General features: G+C 34.0%; 1 protein-coding gene across 6 annotated transcripts in view; it reads right to left on the reverse strand.

The window, feature by feature from the left end:
• The window catches only part of LOC106878895 (receptor-type tyrosine-protein phosphatase T), a 596,380-nt gene that overhangs the window by 221,908 nt on the left and 361,313 nt on the right, over positions 1 to 13,159 (reverse strand). For all 6 annotated transcript variants that reach the window (XM_014928243.2, XM_014928245.2, XM_014928244.2 and 3 more), the window contains 8 exons: positions 12,308 to 12,399; positions 10,429 to 10,666; positions 7,743 to 7,963; positions 6,573 to 6,642; positions 3,011 to 3,117; positions 2,257 to 2,452; positions 1,550 to 1,640; positions 982 to 1,252 (listed from right to left, as the gene is read on the reverse strand). In XM_014928243.2, the coding sequence (XP_014783729.1) occupies positions 982 to 1,252; positions 1,550 to 1,640; positions 2,257 to 2,452; positions 3,011 to 3,117; positions 6,573 to 6,642; positions 7,743 to 7,963; positions 10,429 to 10,666; positions 12,308 to 12,399 (1,286 nt within the window). The remainder of the gene's footprint in view (positions 1 to 981; positions 1,253 to 1,549; positions 1,641 to 2,256; positions 2,453 to 3,010; positions 3,118 to 6,572; positions 6,643 to 7,742; positions 7,964 to 10,428; positions 10,667 to 12,307; positions 12,400 to 13,159) is intronic.

A 13,159-nucleotide genomic window follows, 5' to 3' on the forward strand; every position in this document is an offset into this window, starting at 1 on the left:
GGGTATGGTGACATGCGTCAGCTGAACTATGGTAACACCCCTTATTTTGCTGGGTATGGTGACATGCGTCAGCTGAACTATGGTAACACCCCTTATTTTTCGAGCACCATCTGAATTATTCGAGCGGTTCAAACCAGTACTGTTTTCTGCAAGTGCTCCACCCTTATTGCAGCCCCTATTATTATTATTATTATTATTATTATTATTATTATTATTATTATTATTATTATTATTATTATTATTATTAGGGAGATGGTGGGCTGGCAGAATCGTTAGCACACGGAGCAAAATGCTTGGTGCCATTTTATTGAGTTCAAATTCCGCCTAGTTTGACTTTGCCCTTCACCCTTTCGGGGTCTAACAGTTCAACACTTGGATCGATGTAAAGGACTTAAACCCTCCCCCACCAAAAAACAAAAAGAAAATTCCAAGCCTTCTGCCTATAGCAGAAACGATGATTATGATTATAATTATGGTTGTTGTCGTTATTGTTACTTTTGTCATTTATGTTATTATCATTGCTGTTTTGGTTATAACAAAATCTACAGAGAATTAAGAATATGCCTTACGTTTATTTATTTATTTACGTAATACTTAGAATTTCTTTAGATCCCAGCATGTAATTAAACTTTACCCTGACCATTCACAACAGTAGCCGAGGGGTGAGGTTGATGTGTTACACAATACCACAAAGCTAGGACTTTAAAATTATGCTGAATGATAGAATAAAAGAAATGAAGTAGTTAAAATGAACGAATATTTATCAGCGTTAGCGCGTCAACACCATTTTAAAACACACACCTCCTCCCTCCTCAGTGGAGGGACTATTGATTCTTTAGCTGATTTTCTAATATTCTATAAAGATGAACATTCACAACTGTTGCACATGAATTAAATCCTGGAAATACCCCTCACGAGAAAGGTATAGAATAGAAACATTTATAGCATTTTATTTCATAGAATTTGTATAAAAATTCTTACCCCATCCACTGTTGAGAATGCTCCAAACCATATATTATAGGCATAGTCCGGTTGTAGAGGACCGTTGAAGTAATTACTGTAGGTCAAGTTATCCCCGATCATGAATGGGCTTCGAACATTGGAGGGTGGGAATTGGGCAGTGACATAACAGTTGTCGTTAGAATTGAGAGCAGAGTAATAGTCCGCAGTTACATCGGCAATTTTAGCTGGCAAAGAACGTTTCTTTCTGCCATGATCGTTAGTAATTCTCTCCACTATCAAACGATAGAAACTGTAAGAAACACAAATAAGACACAATAGGTTGTAAGAAGATTACAGAATGTTCAATTGTGTATTCAATATTGAAAATAATATATATTGATATGAACATGGTATTTAAAATCGAATTAAAGTTATATTTCTTTAGCAACATATTTTCTTCTGAAGATATTTTAGTAAGCTGAATTTCACCACACAGGAAGAATAATGGTGTCTAAAACTGATATGTCTGTCTTTAAAGTTTCCAGCAATCACAAATTCAAACTTTACGTATACACATATAAATATAAATAAAATTATCAATATTTACCTTATGTCTTTATCATATCGAGGTTTCAATTCAACGGTCACTGAATTGTCGGAGTGATTTATTATCTTGGGATTGTGTGGTGTGAGTGGGGCTGGAATTGAAAATCATTCAAAGAAATAAATACAGACACAGAAAACTAAAGAAACGTTGCTTCATCAAACCAGCAACATTTAGTTTAAGTAAAATGGGATCTTTATGTAGATAGCATTGTTTTACAGAAAGAAATTAATACAGAGTTCTAGTGTTACAAAGATGGAAACAAACCATCATCGGTCCTCAAGCACTGGGGCCCAATCACAGAAACACACACGGATACATATATATTCGACAGGCTTCTACACACTCTCTGTTTGCTAAATTCAACCGTATGGCAGTGGTCGACCATGGCTTATAGAAAAATCACTTGCCAAAGGTACCGTGCATCGGAACTGAACTGGAAAACACGTTATATATTTCAACACAACCAGTTTTACTAAAAATATGAAGAGGTCATCAACTAATCTACACTCATTATATCGGGCTATGAAAATATTGACAATTCTCAAGAACTAAAGAATTTGCCTGTAGTCAATTTCAAACACGTTCTTGAAGCATTCGTAATCCTTCAAAATACCCTTATGCCTCGGTATGGATAAAAAATTCGAAAAATTTTTCATCTACAATAGGTGAATAATACATGAAGAAGTAAATTGAAAGACTAACGATACCTTTTCCTTTAGTCCATACAATTAACTGTCGCCGTTGTCCACTTCCTTTACTCGTACTGGCATTAATACTACAGTCGTACTCAGTCGCTGGATGCAAATTTTCTACCGTTTGAGTAAACACTTTTGAAGGTATCTTAAAGACACCTCCTGAATATGGCTTATTCTTCATCATACTGTCAGCAGAATGGCAGGAGAGCTACAAAACAATAATGAATGAAACTATTAATATAGAACAATTTTATATTAACAGATTAAATGTTTAGTTAAGGCCAATTTGCATCATTTATGAGATAGATATATAGTATTGAACATTTATGTTGAGGCTAATTTAGGTGAAAAGATGCAAACAAAAAAAAACAAAAAAGAAATGAACAGAAAGTCAGGAACTGAGAAACGAAATACATTGTTTTATTTTTTAAATATTATGAAACTTTTAAATGATAAAGAACTTTGTGATAAAATTGCTCGAGATCCAATTGGGTTTTGTTTTAGTTAATTATGCTAAAATATAAGAATTACGTTATTTATGTTTATCAAATTTCATTCAAAGCATTGTCAATGGAGCTTCAAATTGATATTGAAAAGAAAAACAGAGTTGTTTTCGTATCTTATGAATCCAGATAATCTGATACATAGACAATAGCTTTGAGATTCTTTACACATGCAATGTCTCATGAGATATGATGCATATTCAATGCAAAATTGTGAGTAAATAGTCGCGTTAAACAACAAATAGAAGCAGCACAAAACCTACCATGAAGAACAGAATATTTCCATTGGGGTGCGGTGGTTCACTCCACTGAAGTGTAATGGAATTGAATGTTCTACTTATATTCTTGAACATTCCTACCGGGCCGGGTACTGGAAAATATTTTCGAGTAGTCTTATAGAGAATTGCAAAATATATAGACAAAAACAAATGACAACATAACAACAGAATCAGGCATACTTTTAGAAAAGAACTCAATAAACAATTCAATGAATGAAACATTTTGCTATTTTTAAAATATGCAATTATGAATAGTAGATTTTTTTAAATCTCATTTAATGGATATTCTGTCATCATTGAATGAAGAAACTATTTAAACACCGTGAAATGGAACCCAACAACATCCACATATTTATACAACAAATATTTATACATAGCACTTTAACAATTAATCTCCATAGAAATATATATTTACAGAATATATTTATAAATATATTACTACGTAAATATATTGAGGAATTTTGCTGAAGAAAGTTAACCTGATACTCGTTTCTAGATACTTCTCTGTTAGTGAAGAGTTTTCCTGGATAGGTGTTAGATTACAAGAATAATGGAGAAGGTAAATGTAAATAGCAACTATAAAACTATTCACTTCCTTTTTCATCATAATGAACTGTTGGTGTTAATCCACTTGCGTACGGATGAGTGAACCGACTTTGTGAATAACCGAGCATAAACTATATCCAGAAGAGCTTATCAGTTTATCTGATGATACACTGCTTGCATTGCTGCCTTCGCTTACATAGAAGATCTCTTCCTATTCCATTTACTACTATATATTGACTTAACAGAATCGTTGGAGTTTCAGAGAAACTGCCTTGTGATACTTAGCGATGGTACTTTACTTTTTCATATTTTAGAAATGTATATTAATCTGTATAAAATGACGTGGCCTACTTTCTAAGTTACATTAAAAACATTTGTTCAAAATGACATATTTATCAAAGCATATATTATCATATCTCAAATGAAGGACATATTATAGAATAAGTAAAGGCTTTCACTTTATAATCAATTGTTTACTGTTATTTTTTAGTCCCTTAGATAATTGAAATATTAGCCTCAAGCAGTAATGGATAGTTATCAGATTTGCATCACTGATAATGTAGATCCGGCTGAACGATTGCTGATAGATTTGGCATCCTAAAATATCGTACTATTTAGAAACAAGATTTAAATATCTGCATTAAAATTAAAAAAACGTTTGTTTCATACGGATGAGCTTTGCTGAAAAAGAATGCTAGAAATATGCTTCCTCCTGATAAAACCAATCGAAATTCCTGTTTCAGTTCCCGATTAAGAAATATGACATAAATAAAACCATTAGAAATTGCTTTAGTCTGATATCTGCTTCATTTTCGAGAAAAATATTACATTTATGTGTCACAATTTTATATATTCAGTAAAATATGTGAAACTATATTTAGAATAAGAGATTTTCTCCAAAATCTAAGAAGTCTAAGATGAAATGTCAACTTGGTTCAGCAGTCCAAACTAAGGACAATAATGCTTTCTGTGGGAATATAAATCAAACACCGATGTATCAAGGTTTTAATTTTCTGATCCTTTTAACGTAAATTTTGAATTCTCATTCTAAACAGGCGATCGTCAAATGCAATGATTTCGGTCATTAAGTAGTTTTGTATTTGGCACTTGCAACCTGAGGATTAAGTACAACTGTATCATTCGGATTAAATACAACTATATCATGGGGATTAACTACATCTATATCTTGAAAATGAAGTACATCTTTATCCTGGGAATAAGTACAACTATACCCTGAGGGCTAAGAACTACTATATCCTGAAGAGTAAGTAGCACCATATCCTGAAGAGTAATTACAATCATATCCTGAAAGTAAACTACGGCTATATCCTGATAATTAGTATAACTAGACACTGAAGATGCTTCATCAAATCGATGATTGTAAAATATCATAACAAAATGATACAAAAATAGAAATGGGTGAAAATGGAGTATGAAAACTCAAGTAAATTAACAGCCAATGAATTTATGGCAAAAATAAGCATCAAATGAATATCTTTAAACGCTTCAGTTATCTTTAGACATTAACATTTATGACATTTTTGTTGTTTATTCGGCTATTTTATTGTTGTTCTTTTCATAATGTACAATTTATCACATTTTCACTTGTAGGAATGTTTTCTGCAAGACATGCGCATATTCTGTAACGGTAAAAACTATGTCTTTATTATTTATATCGTTAAGTCTCGCATGTGGCTCGTTGTCATGGTACGTAATCATAAGGACTAAAATAAATACAAGTGTGAATAAATCAATTATTCGTGTCATCTCGTACAACTGGAAATAACGATAAAAGCATTTATGGAAGCGGCTTGTCGTAGGAAGTTCAAAGTTTTAACATTTTTTAATATGTAAATACTTGGAGTATTGAAGACAACTGAAGAAGTTAAACTAATTAGATGAATTCTTTATAAGCATAACTAATAATTCGATGCCTGACTGATATGCTATAACTATTCAACATAAAACTATATTTAGGGTTTCATTTCATGATATTGGGGCTTTGTGATATTCAGAATGTTAGAAAATTTTGAGCATAAAAACTGCACAGGACTAAATACATTTACAATATATTAAACATCTATACCGTATAACAAAATGGAAGCATGCAAGTTAACGTTATGTATAAGACACTTATATAATGCTTATAATTGATATATACACACCTTTTGCCTATTTTGGTTATATCATTTTTGAAAATCTTAAATTTTATTTTTATACAATATAACAATAGCTTATAAACAATCACCCATAGTGTCCCAGAATAAAATTTCCTCTGTATTAACATCTTAGGCTTCTTAGCTTCTTTCCTCTTTAACTGGTAATTAACACCATGATTTAAAGTCTTCCCCTACTCAGCCTATTTTATAGACAGTTATTTATATCCAATTGACTATCTTAATGTCTTCTTTCCTCCCTGACGAAAAGGGGATACATATGATATTTATGACCATACGTAGCCATGAGCTGTCAACTCTAGTCGTTTAGTCAAAATAGACACAGTCTTCTAGTCTTAGATTTAGTAGTTGAAAAAGAGATAAATGCATTAGAAATGAATTACAATCCCTTATAACATTATGACCTCAATAGGCTTCATGTGATTCTTGGAAGTGTAGTCGGTTCTTAGCTACAATAGCAACAACATGAATTTCTTCCATCTTCTTGCTCTATTAAAGTATTTGAGAAAAATTATATCAATGTCTCCGACTGGTTAAAATTCTACTTATTTATTTGTGCAGCTGAAGATAGCACTGCATTACTACTTGATATCCTGCTTATATATATATATATATATATATATTGTGTGTGTGTGTATGCGTGTGTATGAAAAGGGAATGTAAGGGGGTTGAAAGTCCCGTTGCGTTGATTCTCCTCTGTTGGCTGACATTGAATTGGATTGAACGAAACACTTTGTCACATGCTTAAGAATGTGTGTAAATAACCTTATATATAAACAGAAATATGTTTTAAAAGTTTCTGGAAATTAAGACAGTGAACTTACAAGACTGGTCAGTGGTAAAAGAAAGCACTTCTCCGGACTGTCCGATACCGGCACCATTAATTGAACGAACCTACACCAAAGAATTGGTTGAAAAGTATTTCGTAATTAGCATGAATAACATCACTATAAGAAACAAATGCATGAATAAAATATAAAAAAAGCATTGTCATTGCATGCACGATGAAATAGTCAAGCTCAAGATATTTAACTCTCTCTCTCTCTCTCTCTCTCTCTCTCTCTCTCTCTCTCTCTCTCTCTCTCTCCCTCTTTCTTTCTTTCTTTCTCTTTCTCTCTCTCTTTCTTTCTTTCTTTCTCTCTCTCTCTCTATCTCTCTCTCTCTCCCCGAATCTGTTCACGTAATTGCAAATAGCTAACGTTCCATTGCCAGTTTAAGTAGTAATCATATAATGATTCTTAATGATCTGAAAAGGAGTAATAGCTGGCAGCAGAAGCTATATTGCTTATTCGGGCCTCCAAGACATCCCACTTTCGATGTTATAACATGAGAAAAGATGGCTAGAGGGTTCAAGATCGGAATTCTCCCAGCAGAGCAACATGGTTCAACACCATCAGCTGGTCCATGGATGCCTTTAACGACGGACTCTCTGTTACAAGAATTCTGAATAGGTATACAGTTTAAGGATACCCTTTTCGGTCCTGCTTGTTCCGAATTATGAAAGCCAAGGAAAACTCCTCTATAATAACGACAGATACACACATATATGTGTGTATATGTAAATATAAAGTACATATAAGTGGGTATATAGTCAATTAGTATCTATTAGGTTACATAAGTCGTATTTAATTGATTTCAGGGGCACCGACGTCAAAGCTTTTACTGGGGCACCGATGTCAAAGCTTTTACTGGATTATATTGACTACAATACATCAGTCTGCTACTGATTTGGTCAACTTCTCGCGGGAGAGCGACAAAAGGACGTAAACGGGCCAAAACACAGCTAGGTCGTTTTGCTCACCTTTAATAATTAAAGACACAGAAAACTCTGAGAAAATGTCCACGGACACGCGATAACACAGACACACATATATATATATGGATGGATGGATAGATGGATATAAGTGTGTGTGTGCGTGTGTGTGCGTGTGTGTATTTACAGGTATGTATGTGTGTAAGAATGAGGTGCAATGGTGTAAAATAGATAACCTTACCTGCAGTTTATAGATCGTGTATGGCTTCAAACCCGTAATAGTGTATTCATTGTAGTACCTGGAGGATTTCACCTCCAATCCTATCGCTGTCGAGCTGATTCCCCAGTACATGATCCGATATTTTGTAATATTACCTCTGGGATTATCCGGTTGTTCCCAGCTTACAACAACTGAAGTACTCAGTCGCTTCTTTAGCATTAAATTCTTCGGCGGTGGTGGTTCTGCAACACAGAGTATATTCAGAAAATTACAGAAACCGAAATGTCTGCACATGCATCCACCCACCTACTTACATACATACATAAACTTCTTGAAGTTTATCATTTAAGTACATATGAGCATGTCTAGACATGCAACTATATTCATGAGAACACATACACAGTCATAAAACAAAGCATACAAATCTTCAAATATACATACATACAAAAATACCTTGTTGTTGATTTTGAAATTCCAATGAAGGATCATTGGATCTAGGTTAGAAACCGGCTCTTTCTCTATTGGCTCGAAATCTTGAAATAAACATAAATAATTACATACATATAGTATGTACCATCATAAAGATCAGCTGTCCTATGATATGAATATCTCTTTGAGAATCAGAGAGAAAGAGGATAACTGGACAACTTCTAGGAAACCTCCAACACGTCTAGATTCAGATTATTCTCATTTAAACCAATAATAACAGGTACACTTGGTTTTGTGAGCAAATGCATAATTGATCAATTGGATTAGCTAGAGTTTTCAGAAAAAGAAATCAACCAACTCACACATTACAAACACAATTTGTAAGTGTAACAGTAAAAATATGCGAAGGATTTTTTATCAAGTTTAAAACGTGACACTGATTTTGTTACCTACATTCCAATGATGAAGCTTCGTATCTTTTTTTTAGAAACCAGCATTTTCTTCCGAGAAAGATTTTAAATAATTAAAAACAGAAGAGAACATACAGATAAATACATGCATACATACATACATACATACATACATACATACATACATACATACTTACTTACATACATACATACATACATACTTACATACATACAAATCTATAGGGATGAGCATAAGCAATTATATGCAAATATAATATAACAGACATTTAGATATATGCAAACGAACACATTTTTTTTAATGTTAATGCTTATAGAATATCAGCCTCTCTTTCGGTAAGAAGAACTAGAAATGGGTTGTAACCTGTGATAGATTTTTTAAAAAAAAACGAGGGTAACAGACAAGCTGGAAAGCGAATTCCTTAGTTGCAGGATGAGAAATAACAGTTATTTTACGAAGCGGAGATATGTTGTAGAGACTAAGGTATGTGTCACAAATGCCTATAATAAGGAGGAATCTGTGGAGATTGATATTAGACATCAACTGTAACAGTTTGTAAAAGTATTATATTCTTACAGTTGAAAATGAACTTTGAAAAAATATGTTTACTACATACACATTATCCAATAAAACAATTTCTGAATATTTAGCAAATAATACAATTATTTGTCGAGCAGTTAGGGTACTTTATTCCATTTTATTAATGTCATTTAAGCCATTGAAAAATATAAACGATCATCACAAGTTCATGGTTAGAAGCCTAAAATAAAGATTTTACACTTTAGCTCAGTAAACAATAATTTCCAATGAATGAGCAGTCTTAGGCGTAGCTGAAGTTTCAGTTATGTCGGAAATGTATACATAGACATGTTTGTGCATGTGTGTGTGTGTGTATATAGATAGATAGATATGTATATATACCCATATCCATATATGTTTATATATATATATATGAATGTGTATGTATGTGTGTGTGCATGAATATATGTAAACAATATATGTATAGATTTATTTGATTTGCAATAAGTGTGGATGTATATAGTTATATGCACATCTACACATATATTTAGCTGTTTATAGAACAATAATTTTATTAGGTTGCAATATATCAGATTGCTTAAAGTAGAAACAGACTTCAACTTTCATTCTTAGAGAAAGCTTTTTGTCAGATTTTCTCCTGATAAAACCCATATCTGTATTGGATCAGGAAGAGAGATCCAAGGATCTGAAACATTGTTATCGAGGATACTCAAACACCATCTCTGCTTTTACCATCTGAGTCAATAGAAAATTCAATAACACATTTCCTCCTTTCGAGCTCTCGCTCTCCTTCAATATATATATATATTACTAAAAAAAAATACAGCGTCTCTCTATCTGCCTCGTATTTCGGTTCACAAGAGTTTAATATTTTATTTATGAATTCAACTCTTGTTTACACAGCGTACACAAATTTTCTTCTCGACGAAAGGACAATGTAATAATCTAAGATACCCGATCAGAAACTCTTCACGGGAACCTTATTAACCTGTGTGTTTATTAGATAACGATGGCAGTGTACACACCTTCCTCTCTTTATGTAATCACATCATCGTATTGAGAAGCTGTTCTGATCATGTACAAGTAATATTTATCTATCTGACTTCTACAACAGTGCTACATTGCAGCTGTCTAGAATATAGAGTTTACTGAATTATAATGGCTTAAAGTTTACAAGACTTATTGAATTACATGCCTTATTGAATTGTTCAGTTTGCAGAATTTATAACACTAACTAAATGTGTGCGTTTTCACAGAGATTGGTAAATCAATGAATGGCAAATAGCATTAGTATAAGACAGTTACGTACTTGTCTCTGGTGTAGTGACACATTTTCTATCCGAATACGGGCTAATGAAGCCTTTATTTGTATGAAACATTAAATCAACACAATAAGTGGTTGCTGGTTCGAGATCTTGAATAGTAAGAAACTTGGCAGTGTTTCCCTCCCTTTTTATGACTCTCGGAGCAATTCCATACTTTAAACTTGTGAATCGAATTAAGTATATAGTTATGCTATCACAGTTCCAAGATCCTATGGGCGGATCCTAAAATAGGAAAACAAAGAAGTAAATATTAGAAAACAGAGTACATTCAATGTAAAACAGAGTAAAACATGAGTAACAATAGAGTGATGTACAAGTTATAATTGTTAAGTATAGTTAATTCTTCTAATATAATGTCGTTATCCAATGAATACTCGCCTCAATGTGAAACGTGAGTGGAGAGGTGGGTACAAGTCACCTTATTTAACGCTACCACCTGGCTCATTCAGCACTTTACCAGGGTGTGCTCTCTTACCAGCATTGAAACAGACGTTTCGACGATTCCAAAATCTTATGGTAACTTTTTCGAAAAAGACCACTCAGTTTTCCAGTGTTCCACATTGGAAACGATGCTCAGCAACGCATTCAGTTTTCACAACATTACCTTCAAAGTCATTTACTACTAAAAAAACTAGAAGGGACAAACTTGATAGACTGCAATTCTCTTCCATTACCCGCAATCATCGTGAAGCCAGGTTAACCGCTGTTCTGATTAAACTCTTTAAATTCACGCTTCCTGAAGGGATTTACACTGACTTTTGGAAATGCACTGCGTTCCGTTTCCAAAACAGGCTTCATCTCTGCCTCATCTCCAACTATCGACCTGCTTCACTTTCAATATCGATGTCCCCAAATAACTCCAATCTCTCTCTTTAACGACGCCAGTACTACGGTTTCCGTAAAACCAGACTCCTTAGAAACGTACCTGTGTCAGCAACCAATATATTCATAGAAACATTATGAAAGCAATATAGTTTCCCATATTATCACTTTATCTGGCATGCGTTTCTTTTATCAAATCCGGTCGACTTTCGACTTACCGGATCAATAGCTTCCAAACAGACCATACCATCACATTGTTCTTACTATCTAATGCTCTACCAGCTCTTGTGCGTCCCAAGATCCAGATTTGTACGTCAATCACTTCATATATATATATGTGTGTGTGTGTGACCAACTTTGTGTCAAATAATGTTTATTCTTATGGTTTTGTTCCACTGCCACCTTGGCCTTTGTGAATCATTCGTCTTTCCTTCTTTCGTCTCCTATGTTGTGTACAATCACCAACTCCTCGCTAACTAATATCCTAGACCTTCCCTCCTAGAACGCTCGTCCGCTGGACTCTTGTCATGCTCACCTCACACTCTGGAAAGTGTCAACATACAATTTAAGTGGAGAGTCAATGTCATCAATGTCACCAATCTAAGAGGGACAACACAGTAATAAGAAAAGTAAATGGATAATGCATCAAATGAAGATGAGATCTTATCGCTTAGAAATATCTGTAGAAAATGCTGTAGAAAATACATATTCTGTTATCCCAACGACGGCATTGGGGCCATCTTCAGAAAACGAAATATAATTCTGAATGGTATATAAAGTTGATCAAATTATGCAGAATATTTTCACAAGGAATACCGTATGTGTATGAGGTGGGGGAGGGCAAGACAGGCAGACAGACAAAGAGGGAGAGTCAGAGACGGAGATTAATAATTTTAAAATATTTTAAATAAACTAATGAATGTCATTTTATCGTCATTGTGTATATGAGCAAAGAGTATTTTTTGTCAGCAAATCTGACTTAGAATGTCCAATTACGAAAGACAAAGGGATGAACGTTGCGAATGAGAAATATTTACTTACCGTCCATGTGATCGTAATCTTCGTTTTAGGGTATGAGATGTTATACTGTGGTGCTGATAACAATTGACCAACTTTTGGAGGTAAATCAGGTTCTGGAAAATAAATTTGAAAAATCTTTTTTGCATTTTCTGAGTGCAGAGTATGAGACACACATACACACACACGATCACACATGCAAACTCCTCCTCTGTGTGTGTGTGTGTGTGTGTGTGTGTGTGTGTGTGTGTGTGTGTGTGAGTAATTGTCACAACTTATACCTCCGGTAAGTTAACATGGAATTCTTTGACAATGTAACCTTCATATAATGAAGGTGTCTTCGACATGAGTAGCTAGTATATTACCCTTCGTTGAGTAATTATTACTTCTGAGGATCTGCTAGATAGGAAACATATGTAGCCTGTGTTCCACTCTCTCAATTTGAATGGATATATACATACATATATATATATATGATGAACTCTCTCGTCGAAGACGATGCATGTGCGTTCAGCTTTTACCGAACAACCTGCCCATGCACCCTTTTCTGTTTGTTTTCCTGTCTTGTTTTTTGTCCGCCACTACATTCCTCAATGGCAAGATTTAATCTGTGTATACAAATTTAATTTGCGGTCCATGGGAAGAGCCGTTTTAACGATGCATCCTGCCTAGCTCTTCGAAACGCCGGTGTTAAAACGGGGGTAGCTGATGAAGTAGAATGTTCTCTATGTGGCTTGTGTGTTTTCTCGTCTACGTTTTGTTTGCAATGTCCTGTACCCAGATCTGCACCTATACATACAGGTGGATGTCGGTACGCACATACCTGTACGTATATATGCATATACTCATTTACTATTTGTTTATATATATATATAT

Source organism: Octopus bimaculoides, chromosome 8 (genome assembly GCF_001194135.2).
Source record: "Octopus bimaculoides isolate UCB-OBI-ISO-001 chromosome 8, ASM119413v2, whole genome shotgun sequence".
NCBI classification, from domain to species: Eukaryota; Metazoa; Mollusca; class Cephalopoda; order Octopoda; family Octopodidae; genus Octopus; species Octopus bimaculoides.